Consider the following 20,915-nt stretch of genomic DNA (forward strand, 5'->3'; position numbering starts at 1 on the left):
CAATCCTAAGGAAGACTAGAAGAACTGCGCTGGGGGGTATGAAAATGAACTTTATCCTGGACAGCTGTGGCAGTGATGCTGACAGTGTCTCTGGGGCCATAGGAAAATTACCTTCTCCACAGAATATGTTTTCCCTGTTAGAAGACCCAGGATAGCTCCCTATTATAGTAAAGTAAGAGGAACGGGTTGATCTATCCCAGAAAGAGGACTCCTAACCAAGTGCACACACACACAGCTAGGTGTGAGGGACATTCCAGAACAGGAGTGGGAAACCCCAAACTCTCCTTCAGAGTCTTTCCTGCTTCATCCTTCTCCACATAAAACAAAATGGCATCCACAGCCCACAGCTCTCTGCCTTTCCTCTCTTTAGGCCCATGCCAAATGTCAGAGGAAGGAGCGCCTTGGCTTTAGCTTGAGTCAGGTGGTCACCCCTGAGCCCATCACCAGTAGCCAGCATACCAACCATTCAATAGAGGACACAGTGCACACTAACATGTCTGCCTCCACGGCAACCTTGTGACAGGGACACAGTGACATGGACCAGAAAAGAAGGGGTGGGCAGAAATCTCAGCAGTGATGCTTACCCACCTCACCCCACCCCTCCCAAGCCTACCCCACCACACCCCTGTATTGTATGTATGGCTGCCAAGCTCCAGGGTTCCTTCCTCCTCAGTCCTGACCTCCACAGCCACACTTGGCTCTTTCTAAGAGCAATGGGATTCTAACTCAAGTCTCCAGGCTTTCATGGCAAGCTCTTAACTGACAGTCCCATTGCTTCCCTTTTTCTCGGAGTCTCTTTGCCGACTCCCACCTTCTCTCTGGTCTCATTCAGCCAACGGGGCCAGTCCTGATGTCCTGCAACAGGGCCGCCTGCTGGTTGTGGACTATGCCACCTGCTCCAAGTCTACCTGGTGGGGAAGCTCAGTGAAGACTAGCATGGTGTGTGCTGGTGGTGATGGCGTAACCTCCAGCTGCAATGTGAGTGTCCACAAGCAGGTGTCCCAGTCTACAACCAAACACTGCTGGGATACAGCAGTGGTGACAGTGGGGTAGGGTGGGGTGGCATGGGATGAGGGTTGGTGTGTCCTAGGGTTGTCTCCTCCCTCCTTCCTAGGCAGGAGCCTTAGAGACAGTTCTGGACCATTTCAGAACCTGACCTTTGCTCTCATGGTCCCCAGGAAAGATGCTTTAAGCTCCATCTCCCTGCAGCATATTCTCCACCTAACAGCTAGGAAGTCTTTGGTTTTTCTTTGGATCTCATCCAGGTCTCTCATTACTGTCATCCCACGGCAATGGCCCTACTTGGCCCTTAGGGTAGATGCTATAGAATCTTCTTAAAGACTGTGTCATGAACCAAAGCACTTGCTACAGCCAGATTCTTGAGAGGTGAGGCTGGCCTCAGAGTAGGGTGACCTCATGGAACAATGTGAGTATAGTGAGAACCAGGCCCCATTGGGCATCCTCTTCCTCCCTTCATGCCCAATTCTGGCTTCCGCAGGGGGACTCCGGTGGACCATTGAATTGCCAGGCATCTAATGGCCGGTGGCAGGTACATGGCATCGTGAGCTTTGGCTCTAGATTGGGCTGCAATTACCCCCAAAAGCCATCTGTCTTCACCAGGGTCTCTGACTTCATTGACTGGATCAACACGGTAAGAACCACCAGGCCCAAGTCCAGTCTGCCATGAGACCTGCAGGGGTTCCCAGGATCAGGAAGAGCATCTCATTTCTTCTTATGGGTGAACAGGCTCAGCCCCCGACCTCCAGTGCAGTCAGTGAGCAAATATATTTACAAAGCCCACAGCCAATGGTTTAAACCCGACAGCCTTAGTTATTAGCACTTAGTTCCTCACTTCCCACAAGAAGACCAACTGTCCCCATCTGCCCCAGGACAAAGGACTGTTCAGTTCTATGATGGGTCACTCCCAGGCAAATGGGACCGAGTTTATCTTCCTATCCCTGTGGATCCCCAGAGAGTCCTCTCCTGGAAGCCCAATTTCCTTTTCACTATAATAACCACAATGATTAAAAAGAACAATGCGGGGTGTAGGCAGTAATGTGCATGCCTTTCAAAGACAAGGACCCAAGTTCAATCCCTAGAACCCATGTAAAATGCCAGGCATGGCAGCCCGTGCTGTGATCCCAGTGCTGGGGAGGCAGAGACTGGAGAACCCCTGAGACAAGCTGGCCAGCCAGAGCGGTAAGGACACAGGCAGCAGTGGGGATGGGAGGGCAGCAGCCAGACAGCAAGAAACTGACATAATCAAAGGCTGGAGAGGGATGCTGGCAAGGGAGGGATCTGCCCACAGCGTGAGTTTTAGGCCACTCCTCTGTAACCACCCCCCCTTGGTTGCTTTTACTGTAAAATGGGATTCGAACTAACCAGACTCCTTAGCAGAAACAGCAAGGATGGGCATTGTGACAGAGCCCATAAAAAAGGGACGATGATGTCATTGTCTCATTAGTTCCAGTTTATTTGCAGGGAACCCTAACTGAATTAGATCGTTAGAAAACCAAATATAAATGAGCAGCTATGAGCACGTGCCAGAGGGAGAGGGTGCTCCAAAGCCGGCCTGAGGCTGCGTCCAAGTTTGCCCATTCGTACTTAGCAGCTTCTCAATCTTGCTGTGTGCTGGTTCAGTTCGGCCCACACTACACTCAGCATGTTTTCAGGATAAATTGTTAGAGCGCAGAAGTGGATCAGTGAGATAGACAGGCTTGGTGCAAAGTCTGATTGATGACCTAAGTTCAATGCTGGGAACCCACAAAGTAGGGAACAGACTCCAACCAAGTTGTACTCCAACTTCCACACTTGTGCAGTGGTACACACTCACACACACATTCACACAAATAAATGGTTTTTTTTTTTTTTTTTTTTTTTGGTTTTTGGTGTTTTGAGACAGGGTTTCTCTGTGGCTTTGGAGGCTGTCCTGGCACCTGCTCTGGAGACCAGGCTGGCCTCGAACTCACAGAGATCCACCTGCCTCTGCCTCCCGAGTGCTGGGATTAAAGGCATGCACCACCACGCCCGGCCTAAGTTTTTTTTGTTTTTGTTTTTGTTTTTTGAGACAAGATCTCTATTTTAGTTTTATTAAGTAAGGGTAGATGATCCCCTGATTTAACCTTTGTTCCCATCCTACTGAGGGAATCACTGGGAATCACATAGGAAGTGCTCTTCTGGGCTTCATGTACACACAAGACAAAAATACAAAACAAAACAAGAAACCCTATATTGCCAGACATGGTGATGAAAGTTTGTAATGCCAGTACTTGGAAGGCAGAGGCAGGAGGATTATTTTAAGTCCAGCCTGGGCTACATGAGACAAAAGCAGCCTAATGTAGACAAACATGATGGGTATACCACCTTTAATCAAAACACTTGGCCGCAATGGTGGCAAAAGCGTTTAATGCCAGCACTGGGGAAGCAAAGGCAGGAGGATCTGTGAGGCAGAGTCCAGCCTGGTCTACAAAGAGAGTTCCAGGTCAATCAGGGCTGTTACATAAAGAAAACTTCTCAAAGAGGAAACCAACTCCTCCCACCTAAGAAAAACAACCTCTCTCCCCCAACACCAGGCTGAGGTGATGGGATTATAAATTCACACCCCACAGTTAAGGGTGTACATTGTCTTCTAACCAAAGCCACCATCACATGGTACTTGTACACACACTCAGTTGTCACCTGACATTCTGAACCGCTGTGAGGTACCACACACAAACATCATGAGGAATGTTTCATCTGTGTTTGATTTCTAATGCCTGCACTGCTGCAGTAGCAACCTCGGAAAAGGATCCTGTGCTCTGCTCTGAGGGCCTGTGCTACAGAAACCAGACAGACTGAATGCACAGGGAATCCCAGCACAGGTGGAGGTGAGAGGGTCAGGAATCCAAGGTCATCCCTGGCTACACGGCAACTTTCAGGTCATCCATGAGAATCCCCATCTCAAAAAACAAAACAAAACAAAAAAAAACAAAAAAAAAAGAAAGAAAGAAAACAGAAAAAAAGAAAAAGAAAAAAGCCCAAGAGCTATTTAGAGCAGGTGCACAGTATGTGAGTTCCATCCCAGCACCAAAAGCAGCTAAAACCGTATTTGATCCTGCAGATTGGTCTTGGAACACAAGTGACAGCCCCTCAACCCATACACTAGGTTGGTGGCTCAAAGAGTCATCAAAGAAACAAATTAGCCCAGTTAGTGGTGCACACCTTTCATCCCAGCACTCGGGAGGCACAGGCAGGCAGCTGTGAGTCAAGGCCAGTCTAGGCTACAGAATGACTTCCAGGACAGCCAGAGCTACATAGTGAGACCCCGTCTCAGAAAAAAACCAAAGAAACAAACTACACCCAAAGCCACACATCTGCTCAATTGTCATGTAGTCACTCAAGATTCATGGCCTCCTGTTCTGCAGCCCCAGTAGGACCACAGGCTAAGACCCTCTTTGCAGGGAGGGGAAGCCGTGACCACACCCTTACTCCCTGATGGTCACTGAACTCAATGCTCAGCTGCCAGGTTAACCTCACCTTCTCCTGTGTCCTGCAGGTGATTGAAAGGAACTAACCAAAGATGGCTTGGCCCGTCACCGAGCAAATGTCACACAAGGAAATCAGTAATAAAGTGATTATTTGCATCACATCTGGTATGAATCTGTCCTATTATAAACCAGACACCATAACCCCAGGGCGCTGAGGAGGGCTGGAACCTAAGCCTGTGAGGAGCCTGGTGTGGTGGTGCGCACTGTAACCCAGTACTCGGGAGGCCTCAAGATGAAGATTTGCAGGCCAGCCTGGACTACAAAGTCAGAGCCCAGCTCAAAACAAACAAACTAGGCTTGTACCCCTACCATCTGAGCAAAAGTGGATGTTCTCAGGGCAAAGACCACTGAAATCAGAAAAAAAGAAAAAACAACTAAGTAAAAGTCAGGACAGCTGTAAAGATCCAGGGACAGCACCTTTTCTAGGGACATCCAGCACTGCACCATTGCGCGGTCACTGCCACCAGGGGGCAGGCTCACTTAGCAAGGAAGACACTGGGAGACAGAGGTGGGGACTCAGGATAGCTGAGTTCTGTCCAGGTGTCTCCAGTAGGCTGACGGTGATCCTTCAGACAGGAGATGGGATCCATGGGGACTCCTGGCTCCCCCACACCCCATAAGTTACCACCTGGGCTCAGGCAGGGATCTTAGAAGACTTGGAGAAATGCTCAGAAAAAACAAAAAAGTCTCCTTTGTAGGGAAGAACAGGGAACAGGAGTGGGGATGACACAGGCAAAACAAAGTCCCTTGGCCTAAGATTCACTTTTTTAAGAACAAATTCTGTGCTAAGGGAAGAAACTTGGACCAGACTCACAGAGCCAGGTGTCCACACTGGGTCAGCTGGATGCGGGTCTGGGAAAGAATGCTGGGATATATGATCCACAGACCCCTGTGGACAGTGCTCCTCCAGTGTTATGTCTCCTAGGGCAAATGTGACAATGTCTGAAGACATTTCTGGGTGGTAAAACTCAGGAAGGGTGCTCGTGGCAACACCCTTTGATACACAAGACAGTCCCATGACAGGACTATACAACCCCACATGTCAGTAGGGCAGACTCAGAGAAGTCCTGCTCTAGAGAGGACCTGGGGGTCACAGGCCACAGTCCCTAACCTCAGCTGAAGAGACACAGTGACAATGACAGCACTCTGTCCCTCTCCCTCCAATGCTCTGCCTCTCTCACCAACCTGGGAGCTGTTAGGAGCTTGTCTGCCAAAGAAGGGAAGAGAGCGGCCTGCCACGGTTCCAAAACCCTGGCTTTGCAGGACAGTCCAGTCTCAGTCACCTCCAGGCCATGAAGGTTTAGGGGAACATTCAGGCAAGGAGCAGCCCCAGTCTCATTAAGTTTTAAAAAACAGCTTTTTCCGGAGGAAGTTAAAACAGCCAGGAATCTGTTTATAAATCCCTTTCTCAGAAACTGCATGGGCGACCTGCAAAACAGAATCACAGGGGCAATCTGTGAGTTCAGTGTCCTTGTCTGAGGCCTTAACTGAGGGGGCGGGCCACTGAAGGGGCCATCTGAAGGTGACCCTACCTACAGTCTCCTGGGGTGGGTTATAGAACAAACACCTCAGCTACTGGGAAAGAATGGAAAATCCAACTTCTCTAATATAAAAATTCACAATTCCAATCAGACAGAAACGCTAGGGGTAAGGAAGTGTGGAAGAGGAGACCCAGAGACAACATGAGCTGCTCAGCTGTCCTCTGTCCTGTAGGGCCCCACGCAGGACCGGAAGTGACTCCTAGAGCCCAGGGGTTGCACTGGGCAGAGCAGTGGAAACCCACCGGGCCCTAATTGTTGTGGAGCAATCTTTTCAGGGGGCAGAGATGTGCTGCCTTTGTTTACCTGAACTGTGCATCGGTGTTACTTTTGTTTATGTTGCACTGGTTAATGATGTAAGGATGTGTGTTTACTCATGAAAGATGAGTTTCACATTTGTTTCACCTTGCCTGCCTACAGCACCTGATTGGTCTAATAAAAAGCTGAACAGCCAATAGCTAGGAAGGAGAGGGATAGGCAGGCCTGGTGGGCAGAGAATAAATAGGGGGAGGAGCAAAAACTGGAGGAAAGAGGGAGAAAGATGAGGTCTCACTGGAGGCAAGAAGCCAGGCATCTGCCAGCCACACAGGAGGGCAGTGAAAGTATACAGAAGGAAAGGAAAGGACAACCCCAAAGACAAGAAGTAAATAAAGAGAAGCAGGTCAATTTAAGGGAAAAGATCTAGACAAAAACCAGCCTAAGTGTAGCCAAGCATTCATAACTAATAAGAAGTCTCGGGGGCTGGAGAGATGGCTCAGTGGTTAAGAGCAATGGCTGCTCTTCCAGAGGACCCGGGTTCTATTCCAAGCTCCCACATGGCAGCTCACACCTGTCTGTAACTCCAGTTCTAGGGGACCTGGTATCCTTACACCAATGCATATTAAATAAAGTTTCAAAAAAAATTTTTTTAATTTAAAAAATTTCTTTAAAAAAAAAAAAAGAAGTCTCCATGATTTGACAGCTGGTTGATGGCCAAAAGAAAAAGCCTGGTATACACCTTATGGGTACAACCAAGTGCCCTGAGGTGGCTGGCTGCTATGAAGCAAGGCACTGCCACGCCCCTTCCCTGTTCATTCTCATTGGGGCCTCCAGGAAGGGAACAATCTAGACAGAATCACAATGCTTGAAGATAAAGAGTCATAAAAAAAAATAGCATGGGGCTGGGGATGTAGCTCAGTTGGGTGATTACTTATCTAGCATACGTGACACCCTGGGTTTCACCCCCAGCACTGCATAAATTGGGTGTGGTGGTTAACACCTGTAATCCCAGCACTCAGGAAGTAGAGGCAGGAGGACCAAAAGTTCAAGTTCATTGCTCTTTGCATGGCAAGTTCTAGGCCAGCCTGGGCTACCTGGAACAATCTAAAAAGAGAGCACAGAACTAAGCGAGAAGCATATGGCCAGGCTTCAGGGTACCATGCTCTTGCCACTGAGCCACCCCACCTGGCACTTAAGACCACTTTGTCTCTTGGGAACCAGATGCCTGTCTGCTCATCTGTCTCTAAAGAGTCGGGAAAAGATGGCACTTTGCAAACAGGACAAACGTCATCGCCATGGTGACATTCCTCATTTGAGAGACAACGTGCTCCCTGACTCTCAGCCAGGGCCCATCAGCATTTACAGCAGACTAGAGCCTGCTGCCCTGCTCACCAGGCCCCTCCAGCCCTCAGAAAGAAGTACTCACCCTGAGAAGGAGGGACTGCAGGTCTTCAGAGTGAGCCCACTGCTCCAGGACACCATCCAAGGTCTCTATGTACCAGGAGCCGCTCTTCTTGTCTCTCCAGGAGACAAAACCTGCAGGAAGACAGGATGAACTCTGCCACACAGTGGAGTGGCACTCTCCTTGGCAGAAGAAGCTGGGTACAGCCAGATCCAGACTGTGGTTTGTGGACAGGTGGCAAAGGCGGCCCCATCCCTGTGGCTCCCTGCTACTTTTCACCCTCAACACCACTGACTGCCTGGGGCTCCCATCTTCTCAGTATGGAAATCGAGGTTCTGAGAAGTCAGGGGTCTCAAGCAGATTGAAGGATGCACCTTATCCCTGCCCTGCCACCAGGTGCCCATCACAGTGCTGAGGGAAGTGCCAGCCGCTCCCTTGTCGAATCTGCAGGTTAACCCCAACGGGAATTATTATTCTTAATCTACATGCCAGTCTGAAGCATTGCCTGCTTCACCCTGAGAAGGGGCTTAGGAGAGGTGAAGTGACTTGCCAAGGACCCCACAGGCTGTGTCCAGCAGAAACAAGACCTCAGGACATAGCTGCCTCCAGGGCTAAGGGCGAGTGCACAGATGGGCTCACCTGGGAAGGTGGAATAGGATACAAGGATGTCGCTGGGGGTGGGCAAACTTGACACGGCATCCAGCTGGTCAAAGGGCCTTGGGCCTTCCTGGTATGGGACAGCATCTGGCTCAGAGTCACTGTCTAAGTCCCTGCCTCGAGAGGAAGTGCAGGCCACCTCAAAGCCATGGTCTTTCTGCTCTGTAGGGGGCAAAAACAGACACCCAATGTCACAACGGCGGAGAAACACTATAGCACAAGGTACTTCTCCTGAAAAGGGAAAGGCCTGGACCTGAATCTTCACCTGTGAGCTCTGCCAACATTGGAAGGACTGAAGCTCTATATGGTAAAGCACACCTGTGCTGTTCTCACTATGCAGACCTGACTGTCTGGGAACTTACTATGTAGACCAGGCTGGCCTTGGACTCACAGAAATCCACCTGCCTCTGTATTCCCAGTGCTAGGTTTAGAGGCATAAACCACCATGCCCAACAGAGTATTTATTTTTAATTGTGTGTGGGGGTGAGGTATGTGCACATGAGTGCAATTGCCCACAGTGGCCAGAAGAGGGTGCCGGATCCCTTGTAGCTGCTGATGTAGGAAGCTGCCCAACGTGGTTGCTGGGAGGCCATCTGGGTCTGTGTAACAGGGTGCATCCTTATCCACTGATTTATCAAACTGCGTTATAGACAGGAGCTTCTGTCCCAAATAAACACACAGAGGCGTATATTAATTATAAACTGTTTGCCAATGGCTCAGGCCTTTTATTGACTGCCTCTCTCTAAATTATTAATCCATTTCTTTTCATCTGTGTATTTCCACATGGTCTTGGCTTACGGGTGATGCCCGGGGCACTTACTTCCTCGGCAGCTACATGGCATTTCCCTGACTCTGACTACTACATTTCTCCATCCCTGTCTGGATTTCTTGCCTGGCTACATCCTGCCTGTCCATTGATCAAAACAGCTTTATTCATCAACCAGTAAGAGTAACATATATTCACAGCATACGGAAGGACATCCCCCATCACCAGCCCATGATGGGCACCACATGTAGACAGACGTTGCTGTCTCGCCTGGTCCTGTAGCCTTTCAGACCCAAATAAACACACAGAGGCTTATATTAATTATAAACTGTTTGCCCTATTACTTGGGCATATTACTAACAAACTCCTTTTTTTTGTTTTGTTTTGGTTTGCTTTGGTTTTTAGAGACAGGGTTTCTCTGTAGCTTTGGAGGCTGTCCTGGAACTCACTCTGTAGACCAGGCTGGTCTCAAACTCACAGAGATCCACCTCTAACTCCCAAGTGCTGGGACTAAAAGCATGCACCACCAATGCCCGGCTACTAACAAACTCTTACAGCTTAAAATAAACCCTAATTGTTATCTATGTTTATCCTCATGGCTTGGTACCTTTTCTCAGTAAGGCATTCCCATCTTGCTTCCCCTGAATCTGGCTGGCAACTGCATCTCTCTCCCTTTCTCTTCCCAGAATTATCCTAGTCTGGTAACCATGCCTATACTTCCTGCCTGGCTACTGTCCAATCAGCATTTTATTAAACCAATACAAGTGACAAATCTTTACAGTGAACAAGAACATTATTTCACAATACTGGGTCCTCTGTAATACATTGCACTCTTGACCACTGATTCATTGAACAGGATCCTCTGAAATCATATACACTCTTAACTACTGATTCATTGAACTGGGACCTAGGCAGCAACATGCATTTTTAACCACAGATTCATTGAAGAGGGTCCTGTGCAACAGTATGCACTTTTAACCACAGATACATCTCTCCAGGCCCTGGCCATGAATTTTGATCACCCTGTTTTGGCCTCCTAAATATCTGAGATTACAGGTCTATGCTAATAGGACCAATCATTTGTAATTGTTGAACTACCCTAATCATTGTATGGTATCCTAAAGAGGAAAACCAAACTATACCAAATAGGTCACAACAAGAGGACGCAGTAGGTATAGGCACTTGCTGCCAAAATGGACCCAAATTGTGGAAAGAACTAACTCCAAGCTTCCTCCTTACTCCACAAACATGCACGAGTGTGAACATAAACACTAAATTTTATGTGTGTATACATGTGTGTGTGCCAAACAGATTTATACATATACCATAATAAAACCTTTAACTATAACTTGGAGCAAACACATGCCTCAAATAAAGAAAACCAAATCACAGGTAACCAAATCTGTGTCAGTGTGCTCACCTAAACTCACAATTTCCTAAGGAAATAATACAGGTGCAGCCCTCGGCCCTCTATGGAGACAGAAAGGCTGTCATCACCCAAATGACCACTGTTGGGAAGCAGACATAGGAAAGAAGAAAGAGCAAGTCAGAGAGGGGACACCAGAAGCATCTATATTCATGTGACATCCTTAGTCTGCAGGTTACACAGTGCACACACAAAGGGACTGACCCCATATATCATACAGCAGGAGGCAGAAAGTCCCCTCACCACGGAAGCCCTCAGCCGCTATGGCCAACTGTGTCCACTTTCTGCCATCTCCTCCTAAGCTCTAAAATCCAAAAGAGGTGTCACCCCAAAATTGACAGCTCAGCCTGACTGAGCCACAGCTAGGCTCTGGCCAAGAGTGTCACACCTTATGACAACTGTGTCACACTGACAACACCACACAACTTACTGGCTCTGAGGGAGCTCTTTCCAGCCTGGATCTATGCTACCTCCTAACAAAGGGTAGGTGACAAGTTGCCTTTTAAATTAGAATGGTAAATTTGAAAAAAGTAACAGTAGAGTCACCAAAATCCTGGGCCTCATTTGCATGTGTGTGAACAGGACACCCAGCCAGGCAGACGACAGGGAAATCATTATGTTTCCCTTCTTAGATGACATGGCACCACCAGGTGGCAAGAGCATTCAATAGCAAGTAATACTTCCTGGTGGGGACAAAGCTAGACAAAGAAGGGAGGATACACAATATCTCATGTAGCCCAGGCTAGCCTCGTTTTCTATGTAGCTCTGGCTGCCCTAGAACTCACTACAAAGACTGGCCTGGCACTCACAGAGACCCTCTGCCTCCCAAGTGCTGGGATTAACCTTGCAAGGAAGGGGGGTCTAAGAAAACTTCCTAAAGGCAATGACAATAAATTGTAAACAGGGAAAAAGGAAAAGTTAGGAGCTGAAGAGATAGCTCTCATAGACGGCTGGTTGACATGGCAACTCACAGCCATCAATAACTGCAGTTCCAGGGGATCTCATGCCCTCTTCTGGCCTACAAAGGCTTCTGCACATTTGTGGTGCACATACATACATGCAAAATACTCACATATATAAGACTTAAAACAAAAAGCTGCTAGGCAGTGGTTGTGCACACCTTTAATCCCAGCACTCGTGAGGCAGAAACAGGTGGATATCTAAGTTTGAGGTCAGCCTGGTTTACAGAGTGAGTTCCAGGAAAGCCAGGGATACACAAAGAAACCCTGTCTCAAACAAACAAAAAATAATCTGAAGAGTTAGACCATTCATATGTGTGGAACTAAAATCTTACTTGCTACTGAAAATGGGTGAGATTGGGAGAAGCAAAGACAGATTGTCGGTCGCTGGCATCCCACTCAGCTCTGTTTAGTTCCGTGTGTGTGTGTGTGTGTGTGTGTGTGTGTGTGTGTGTGTGTGTGTGTGTGTTTGTGTGTGTGCTTCAGTGGTCAGAGTTGGAGCATGATTGTAGAACACCTTAGATCAGGAAAAGGGTAAAAAGAGGGCATCGCCATGGCCCAAGAGAAGGGAACAGCTTCTTCCTCGTGTTGTCGATATTCTGATGAAAGAGCAATGGAAGAAAGAGAGGCCATGAGGTAAACCTGAGCCCTGGGGTAGAGTGGGGGAGTATAGGAAGGGATTCCCTGGGACAGAAGGGATTCCCAGAGACAGAATGGCCAGAGTTCATTGGTGTCAATATCTAGACTAACACACTAAAAAACCAGTATCCGTTTATTTTGTTCTTAAAAGTGTGTGTGAGAGTATGTGTGTGTATGAATGTGTGTGTGTGTGTGTGTGTGTGTGAGAGAGAGAGAGAGAGAGAGAGAGAGAGAGAGAGAGAGTGTGTGTCCATGCACACAGGCACTAGAGGACAATACTGAGTGTCTTCCTCAATTACTTCCCACCTGGTTTTTAGACACAGGTCTCTTGCTGGACCAGCTGGCCAGCAAGCCCAAGAGCCCTCCTGTCCCCACCTGTCCACAATACGATTATAGGTAGGCAGGCTGTGCCTGACTTTTCCATGGGTGCTGGGGCTCACAATCAAGTTTTCATGGCAGGAATTTTACAAACAGAGCTATCTCCCTGGCCACACTTTGTTTTTACTGAAACTCTGGGACTGAAGTCATCAGGGCCACATGGGCCTGTGACATCACTACACCATAATCTATAGACGATGCTAGGCTGAGGTGACTAGGAGGAAGTCCTGCTGTATACCAGTGACTGTGTGTGGAGAACCCCTGGACACAGTGAGGGGCTGGGTGGGGAAGGGAGCAGGCAGGGCTCCTTAGCTGTGCTCATAAGAGACTGAGTGCTAGTTACCGCCACCACAGGCCTGGATGAAGAACAGCTTTGGCTTCCCTCCCAGGCTAGGACAGCCAGTCCCACTGAAGATGTTCACAATCTTCTCGACCGACACGGAGCATCCATCTGTGCCATAGACGGCACCTGGGAACTGCAGGTGGCTGGCCTAGAGGACAAGCACCTTGGTTACAAAGACAAGACTCTGGACAGAAAAACAGAAGCCTGTCCCAAGACCTTGTTTGTCTTAGGAAAATGATCAGAAGGCCCTAGGCAGGGACACGGAGTGACAGGGACAAAGCAGGCTGCTTAGCATCTATTCCAAGGGGCCTGAACTCATCTAACTATGGGAGCCAAGAAGCCTGAGAGTGCAGACTGGCAGTGTGTAGACCAAGTGTCCCCATACTCCTGTGTCAGCATCACCCCAAGACCTGTAGAAAGTGCTGACTCCCAGGCCTCACCTGGACCTCCAGTCCTCCAGACTCTCTGAAGCAGCTAAACACAGAGCAGCATTTATTTTGTTGCCATTGTTGTCGTGTGTGTGTGCACATGGGTGTCCACACATGTGTGGTCAGAGAACAACTTGCAAGAGTCAGCTTTCTCCTTTCTCCATGTGGGATCTGGGTGGCCAGGTTTGGCAGCAAGAACTCCTATCTGCTGGGCCGTCTCACTGGCCCAGCCCCTCAACTTAAAAGATGAAGTCTCTGAGATCAGGACAGGGGTAGGGTCTTAGCCACAATGAACTAATGTATGAGTGGCCAAGCCCCACATGGACCCCAATGTCCTGTGTGCCACCCAACATCGAGCACAGTGGAGGTGAAGAACCAAGATCTCAGCATTTGGTTTCTAAACTGGGGAAGAAAGCTTTGTGGAAAGGTCTTAATTGTCCCTTCCATTACTGGGCATCCACCTCCCACCCATGAAGGAAACCCCTCGGAGGCCCGCAGGGCCCTGGAGACAGTGGGAGGGAGACAGGCCCTCACTTCTTTCCCTCCATGGACACAGAAGGGACAGGGCTACTGCAGGGCCTCTCAAGGATCAAGAGGAGAAGCTTCCTACCTGGCAGCCATGAGAAAGAATGACCACCACAAAGCAGTCCAGGGCACGGTGGTCCCGCCCTGCCATCTCCATCAAAGCCGCGACCATTTTCTACAAGGGAAGGTAGCAGGTAAGGCAGGGACACCTGGAGGTCTGACCTGCAGGCCCAGCCAGAGGCCAAGGCTGAAGTGTAATGGACACAGTCTACATCCTGGCTCCATTTGGAGAAGAAGATGCTATGCTTGGTCACCAGACATTTAATCCCTAGGATAACTCTATGAGAACAATTACTCTCACTTCTGAACAGGGAAACAGAGGCACAGGATGTCAAGGGCACTGAGGAACAAGGCACTGAGAAAACCAGGCCTCAGTCTCCCTTTCTCTAAGTCTGACGCTAAGTTGCCCATGTCACCTCCCACAACCTGTGGACAGAAAGGCTTGTCTGGGGAATGTCCCCGTGGGACAGTCAATGTACCTTGGCAGTCAGGTCATTCTGCACTTCCACCATGAAGTGCAGCCAGCGGAAGCGGAACTGAAGCTTCTCACAGTCCACACTGGAGCCAGTGCGTGTGCCGAGCCCCGAGGAAGGACAGAAGTTCACATTGTTGATGATGAGGCAGTAGCCACAGGGGTCTGCATCCAGGATGTATGCCTGCCCAACGACACGTTTCCAATGTTGTGGAGGCAGCTCTCCTCAGAAGAGGTCGTGAACCCTGGATCTCACTTGCATGGTCCAGTCTGGAAAGCCAGCAGTGACCCCTAGATCTCACTTACATGGTCCAGTCTGGAGAGCCAGCACAGGTCATGAGGTCCAGGGCCAGCTGGACAAGTACCAGGCATGTGCCTGCATGTCAGAGAGAACTAAATGCCATCTTAGAAATCAGGGGTGGGAAACTGTAACCCAGCTATGTGGCTGCCACAGGTAATCACAGCCAGGTTTGATGGCAAATACCTTTAAATCCAGCACTTAGGAAGCAGAGACAGGAGCATCTCTGTGTTCAATGCAACCCTGTTCTAGAATGAGATTTTGTCTTAAATGAACAAAACATCACCCCCCAAAAAACAACACACAAAAAAATATGCAATTCCAACGCCAAGAAACTTGAAGAAGATCGACACACGTTCAAAGTGAACTTGGGTCTTTATATTGAGTTGGGATAAATAATAAATCCTTGTCTCAAAAATACAAAAATGGGGGGGGGTGGCTGGAGTGATGGCTGATCAGTTAAGAGCACTGGCTGCTCTTATAGAGGACTGGGGTTCAATTCCCAATGCTACATGATAGGTCACAGCTGTCTGTAACTCCAGTTCCAGGGGATCTGACACCCTCTTCTAGCATCTGTGTGTACTGCACACATGTGCTACAGAGACATACATGTAGGTGGGACACCCATACACATAAAATAATAATTCCTTAAAAACAACAACAACAAAAAGAACCCAACCAAACCTGACACATTCATGCCAAACGGACTTTAAACACCATGCAAATTGGTGGCACTGGCCCTAGGCTCAACTACGGGGTAAATGGTAGGCTCTATCACAGCAGTCTCAGGTCAGGGCCCACCCACTGATCTCCTTGAAACAGCTTTCTCCCCAGGCTCAGACCCTTGAACTTCTTCTTCCATGGCCTGTCCATGGGTCTGATCACTCTATTTGAATATTCCTCTCCCCAGCACAGGCCTCTGCAGGTTAAGTGGTCTTGTCCCCAACATGGAGAAATACAGGGGAGCCATGGAGTATTTAGATTGCAAGGACAGCATGAGTGGCTTGCCCTGTATGGGCACCACAGAGGATGTAGCCCTTCTTTAGGTTTGAACTCTTATTTTACAGGAACAGAAGAGCAGGATGGGTGGGACAAGGTGCTCCAGCTAGGGTCAGAAGCCATGAAGAGTGGTGACTGTAACCAGACTTCCCCGGCCAGGCAGGGTTCCTCAGCTCCTAGTTCGGTCACAGGGAAAGGCGTGGGGAAAAGACAAACTCTAATCACACAATGACTCACCATATCTGCACTACTCCTGATCTTCTCTGCAGCACCTGCAAAGACAGAGGAAGAAGAGAGGTGTTGGGGTTCAGTGGGCAAAGGCCAAGGAGCTGTTAGACAGTTCCCACAGCAGGACTAGGAGAGTCATCGACACAGCCAGCATCCAGGGGTGTCTACAAGTTGCCAACAACATTAAACACACTTCCCCCCTTGAAAAGAGCTGTCCAAACCGTTAACTAAAGTCTTTCTCAAAAGCCTCAAACTGTGATTAGGCCACTCTGGGAGACGTCCTAAAGAGAAGTCAACCAATGATGCACACAATGCCCCGGGTAACCAGAGAGAGCACGAGCTATGTACAAACAAACAAGCCAGCACTGAAGTACAGACCACATGATTCCATTCCTATGAACTCCATAGCAGAGAGCAGTAAAGGAGGTGGGGGTGAAGGGTGGAGAGATGGCTCAGCAGATAAAAACAATGGCTGGCTGCTCCTGCAGAGGATCCAGGTTCAAGTCCCAGTAAACACAGAAGTTCACATTCATCCTTAACTCCAGTTCCAAGGGATCTGGCACTCTGTGAGCACCAGGCATGCATGTAGTGTACATACATGCAGGCAAAAACTCATGTATATGTATATGTATATATATATTGATGAATACATCAGCACAAGCTTCTTCTCCAAGTTCATGCCTTGTATTCCTGCCCTGACTAATCTGTAATGACAACACCAGGGAATTTTATGCCCTCTTCTAGACTCTGATGGTTGCTGGGGTCCAGCCTGTATCAGCCCCACACTACAGAGGCCATTTATTCTGGACTGATGTCTTTGGGGCTGCGATCAGAACCAGTCGAACAGCCCCAGGTCTGACCCTGAGTTGGGGAGTGTGGATCAGGAAGCCCTAGCTACCCAATGGTGTTAAAGATAAGATAGAGACATCTTGTCATCTCAGGAGGGCTCTCAGTCAGTACTGGAGACGAGAGTTTATCCAAGCATCCTCGTAAATAGCTTTCCAAAAGTGGAGGTACTGGTAGAAGACATCTATTATCATGTACGCTGATATCAAATATTTCCTTCAATCCTAGAGATAGTCCCAGAATGCACGAACATAAGCCATCAGACATTCCACAATGGCAGGTCTCACTAGTTCTTCTGAAAACACTCAGAAAAACAAGGAACATCCAAAATCTTGCTTTTCGGATGGGCTGTCAAAATGACATCTCCTATAGACTGGTTGGAATATTCCACTCATCTCCTATAACATTCACTAAGACAAACACTAGAATTAAATTCTGAATCTCAACCCACCAATTTGTACCCAGACTCACACCCCAATAACTACATCGCACCTACCCACCAACCATTTTCTCAATACTCACAGACATCATAGGTACCACCAGAACTGATGTCCACTGGCCTGGGTGTTTCTGGTCTGAGAACCTCTGGTCTGAGCGTAGCAGGCCAGACCCCTTCCGGCCCCAGCACCACTGGGGTGAGGTTTCCCAGGGCAGGCTTCGATGGCTCCAACTTCACTACTTTCTGCTCCTTTGATACGATTCCCATTGGTCCCAGGACCACAGGCACCAGGTGGTCCAGGGGTTTAGCAGCCTCTGGATCCTGCTTGGCTGCTTGCCGACTACTTCGCAAGAATGAAGCCAGGGTGTCTTGGCCTGTGTCCTCTAAGCAGGAGATGAAGAGAGGAAGGGCCTGCTTCCCTCGGGTCTCAAGATCTGTGACCAGCTGCCTGGCTTGATCCCGCCGAGACCCAGAGCCTGCCCTCTGTTTGGATAGAAAAACCAGACACTCATTATCCAGGGACATTTGCTGGCTCTCACCCTGTCTCCCACTTTTCCTCTAGCATAAGCCTGTGGCAGGTGGGCAGAAACTCATCCAGCAGTGCACTGAATGCAGGACCGTCTGTAGCCTCTGCTTGTCTGTCTATTGCAGTCCATCAGAGACACCTACTGTGTGTCCAGCACTGTGCTAAGTGCTAATTAGTCCTAAGAAAAGGAGCAAAATGGTGGCCAGCAGTTTGCATGGGTACTTAAAGGTTTCTAAATTTTATAAATTATTTATTTCATGTGCATTGAAGTTTTGCCTGCATATATGTCTGTTTGAGGGTGTCAGGTCCCTTGGAACTGGAGTTACAGACATTTGTGAGCTGCCATGTGGGTGCTAGGTATTGACCCTGGGTCCTCTGGAAGAGCAGCCAGTGCTCTTAAATGCTGACCCATCTCTCCAGCCCCCAAATTTTCTAAATTTGTTACTAACATTTAAGTAAGTGAAGAAACTGTATACAGAAAACAAGATTCCCAGCATCGCCTTTTTGAAGGAAAGAGGTTGTTTTGTTTTGTTTGGGGATAGGAAGCTTTCAGCTAGGTTTGGGGGACGGGAAAGTTCTTAAGTAATCAAGACTGGCTTTCAACTTCCTACATAGCCAAGGATGACCTTGAAGTTCTGATCTTCCTGAAGCTAGAAGAGGGTGTCAGATACCCAGGAGCTGCAGTCACAGACAGTTGTGAATTGACTGTGGGTACTGAAAACTGAACCTATGTCCTCTGAAAAAATGATCTTAACCACTGAGGCAGATTTGCAGTCCTTGATTTTGGTTTCAGAAGACTGGGTCTCATTTAGCCAGGCTGGTCTCAAGCTCCATATGTAGCCAAGGATGGCCTCTTCCTCCTGAGTGTGGGATAAAAGGTGTGTGTCACTACCCCTAGAACCAGCCTTTCCTTTCAGTCCACCACAGCTAACACCAGGCCAGGATACTGCTCTGACCACACACTTAGCTGGAGAAGGGAGTAAGACAAGAAGCTGATAGTACCTCATGGGAAGTTCAGCATATGGTCCCTCTTAATGTGCCTTCAAGGCTAGGACTTTCCCTTCACACTACTTCCCTTCATTAAGTGTTGTTCCTAAGACTGTTTTTTTTTTTTTAATTTAGACCAGGCTGGCCTCAAACTCACAGAGATCTGCCTGCCTCTGCATCCCCTGTGTTTGGACTAAAGGGGGTGTGCCACCACCGGCTGATTTTATTATTGATTGGTAGTTATAACATGACTCTGGACCACTTTCTTCTATTTCTCCTTCACTGGACCAGATCAGGTTCCTGGATGATAATACAGATGCTGGAGACAGCCGTCTAGGCAGCCTCTCAGGAAGAAATATTCCCCTTTCAGACCTGTGGTGAAGGTCAAATGGGATAAAAATGCTACAGTGTATTTTTGTGTGTGTGTGTGAGACAGGGTTTCTCTGTGCAGTCTTTGCTGTCCTGAAACTCCCTCTGTAGACCAGGCTGGTCTGAACTCAGAGATCTGCCTGCCTCTCAAGTGTATTTTTATTAAAGAGCAAATGTTTGATTTTATTCTTCTGTGTAAACTACAATAACCACGCCCCTTTCCCCCTAAGATCCGTTATAACGCATTCACTTGATACATAAAGGCCCGACCAAAAAAAACAGGGTGTGCTGCGTCCTGTGCTGTGTCAGGCACAGAAGCGCGTAACATCTCCTAGATCACTAGCCTGGACAGAGAGATCACTGTTTCATTTCACAGCCCAGGCAACTGAGGCTCAAAGAGGGCAAGTGACTGGCACAATGAGCCAGTGCAAGGCTAAGGTGGGTGCCTAGGATCCTTACACTTGAGCAGGGAAAATACATAAGTACCAACATGGTGCAGGTTACAGTCGCTTTAGCAAACACTCTGGAAAAGAGATGCTTGGGGGTTTTCTACTAATTCCTCCGGACGCTATATATAAGAATCTGGAGGGTTAAGGAGGCTGAATTCTGGAAGGCTCTGAAACTGGGAGTTCCCACGCATGGTTTCCCAGGGCGTGGGTTGTGCTTGGTGCAAGAAGGGGAGAGGAGGGCTTTTAAAAGCTCAGACTCCCCGTCCCCACCTGCGCCGCGGGAAAACCTGGGGACGCGTGGGGGCGGGGCGCACCTGGATGTCCTCGATCATGTCCCCCGAGAAGAGCTCTCGACTCAGCAGAGCGTCCCAGAGCTCGGCGACCTGCAGCTCGCTCACCAGGCGCACCCGACATCGCCGCAGGAGCTGCCGGTCCGCTTCGTCCATGGCCGGCCGATTGCGGACCCCGAGTTCCGTCCGCTTCCGGCTCGGGATCCTGCCCGGGCGCTCACGCCACGCCCCCATATCGCCCGGGCAAGGGATCCCGCCCCGTGGAGGCCCTGCAGGCCAACAGTCTCCTCGTCATCAGGCTCCGCCCGGCCCTAAGGTCCCTCGCACCCTCTCGGCTCCGCCTCCCCAGCCACCTCACAGCAACCCCGCACCCTCTCACCGCCAATTCCCCACCCCACCCCATTTCCCCTCCCGCGCTCTCGGCCCCGCCCCAGCACTCGGCCCCGCCCCCGCATTTCCCCCACCTCCTAAGACCCGCCCCACAGGATACGGCTCCTCCCCTAAGTCACGCCCCTACGTCGACGTCCCTAACAGCCCTACGATGCTCCTCCGCCCCGCCCCTAGGGCCCCCCAGTTCCACAGCTCAGCCCCTCCCCGGGACCGGTTCTCAGGCTCCACCCTCCAACGTTTATCACTGCGGCGCTATTGCATCCTGACCCTACCCTGCCTCTCCCGTCCTGATCCTGCCCCCGGGCCCCGCCTCCTGCGACCGTGCATTGCCACACCCTTCGGCCACCCACTTGACTTTTCGTCCCGCCCCCCGCGAGCAGGCCACGCCTCCCGGAGTCTTAAGTTTTCTAGAATCTGTTGCCTCCTTGCTTCCTTGTGCGTTAGCAGTAGTGGCACATTTAACCCGCACGTAGCGATTGCTCGACCAAAATTCACAGCGACAAGACTGCTACAGACACGCAAAAGGTCACACCACTGGCAAGAGGAACAGACAGCCGCGCCCAGAGGTCCCTCCCACACCAGTCACGCCCCTTGCTGGTTGTGGCTTTTTTTCTAAAGCCTCAACCGTGGCTAATAAAACCTCAAGCCCCTCCCTGCCCGCTGCTCCCTTGCTTTGCACTATCGAGACTCACCCACCTGAGCCCCACAGACTTCCAT

The 20,915-nt window shown here is 49.4% G+C and overlaps 1 protein-coding gene and 1 long non-coding RNA gene across 2 annotated transcripts; one reads left to right on the top strand and one right to left on the bottom strand.

Annotated features, from left to right (window-relative positions):
• Positions 1-809: 809 nt before the first annotated feature.
• Positions 810-4,627, top strand: LOC118238279. Its single transcript, XR_004768131.1, has 3 exons — positions 810-978; positions 1,499-1,651; positions 4,535-4,627. It is a non-coding gene; the product is annotated as an uncharacterized LOC118238279 (long non-coding RNA).
• On the bottom strand, positions 2,456-19,983 carry Casp9 (caspase-9). Its single transcript, NM_001246797.1, is given in 10 exon segments — positions 2,456-2,545; positions 5,700-5,954; positions 7,749-7,858; positions 8,364-8,543; positions 12,893-13,040; positions 13,931-14,020; positions 14,385-14,561; positions 15,912-15,946; positions 17,271-17,670; positions 19,833-19,983. Coding segments are annotated over 9 exon segments (1,362 nt in total). The 5' UTR covers positions 19,965-19,983; the 3' UTR covers positions 2,456-2,545; positions 5,700-5,864.
• Positions 19,984-20,915: the final 932 nt, after the last annotated feature.

Source organism: Cricetulus griseus, chromosome 2 (genome assembly GCF_003668045.3).
Source record: "Cricetulus griseus strain 17A/GY chromosome 2, alternate assembly CriGri-PICRH-1.0, whole genome shotgun sequence".
Taxonomy (NCBI): Eukaryota; Metazoa; Chordata; class Mammalia; order Rodentia; family Cricetidae; genus Cricetulus; species Cricetulus griseus.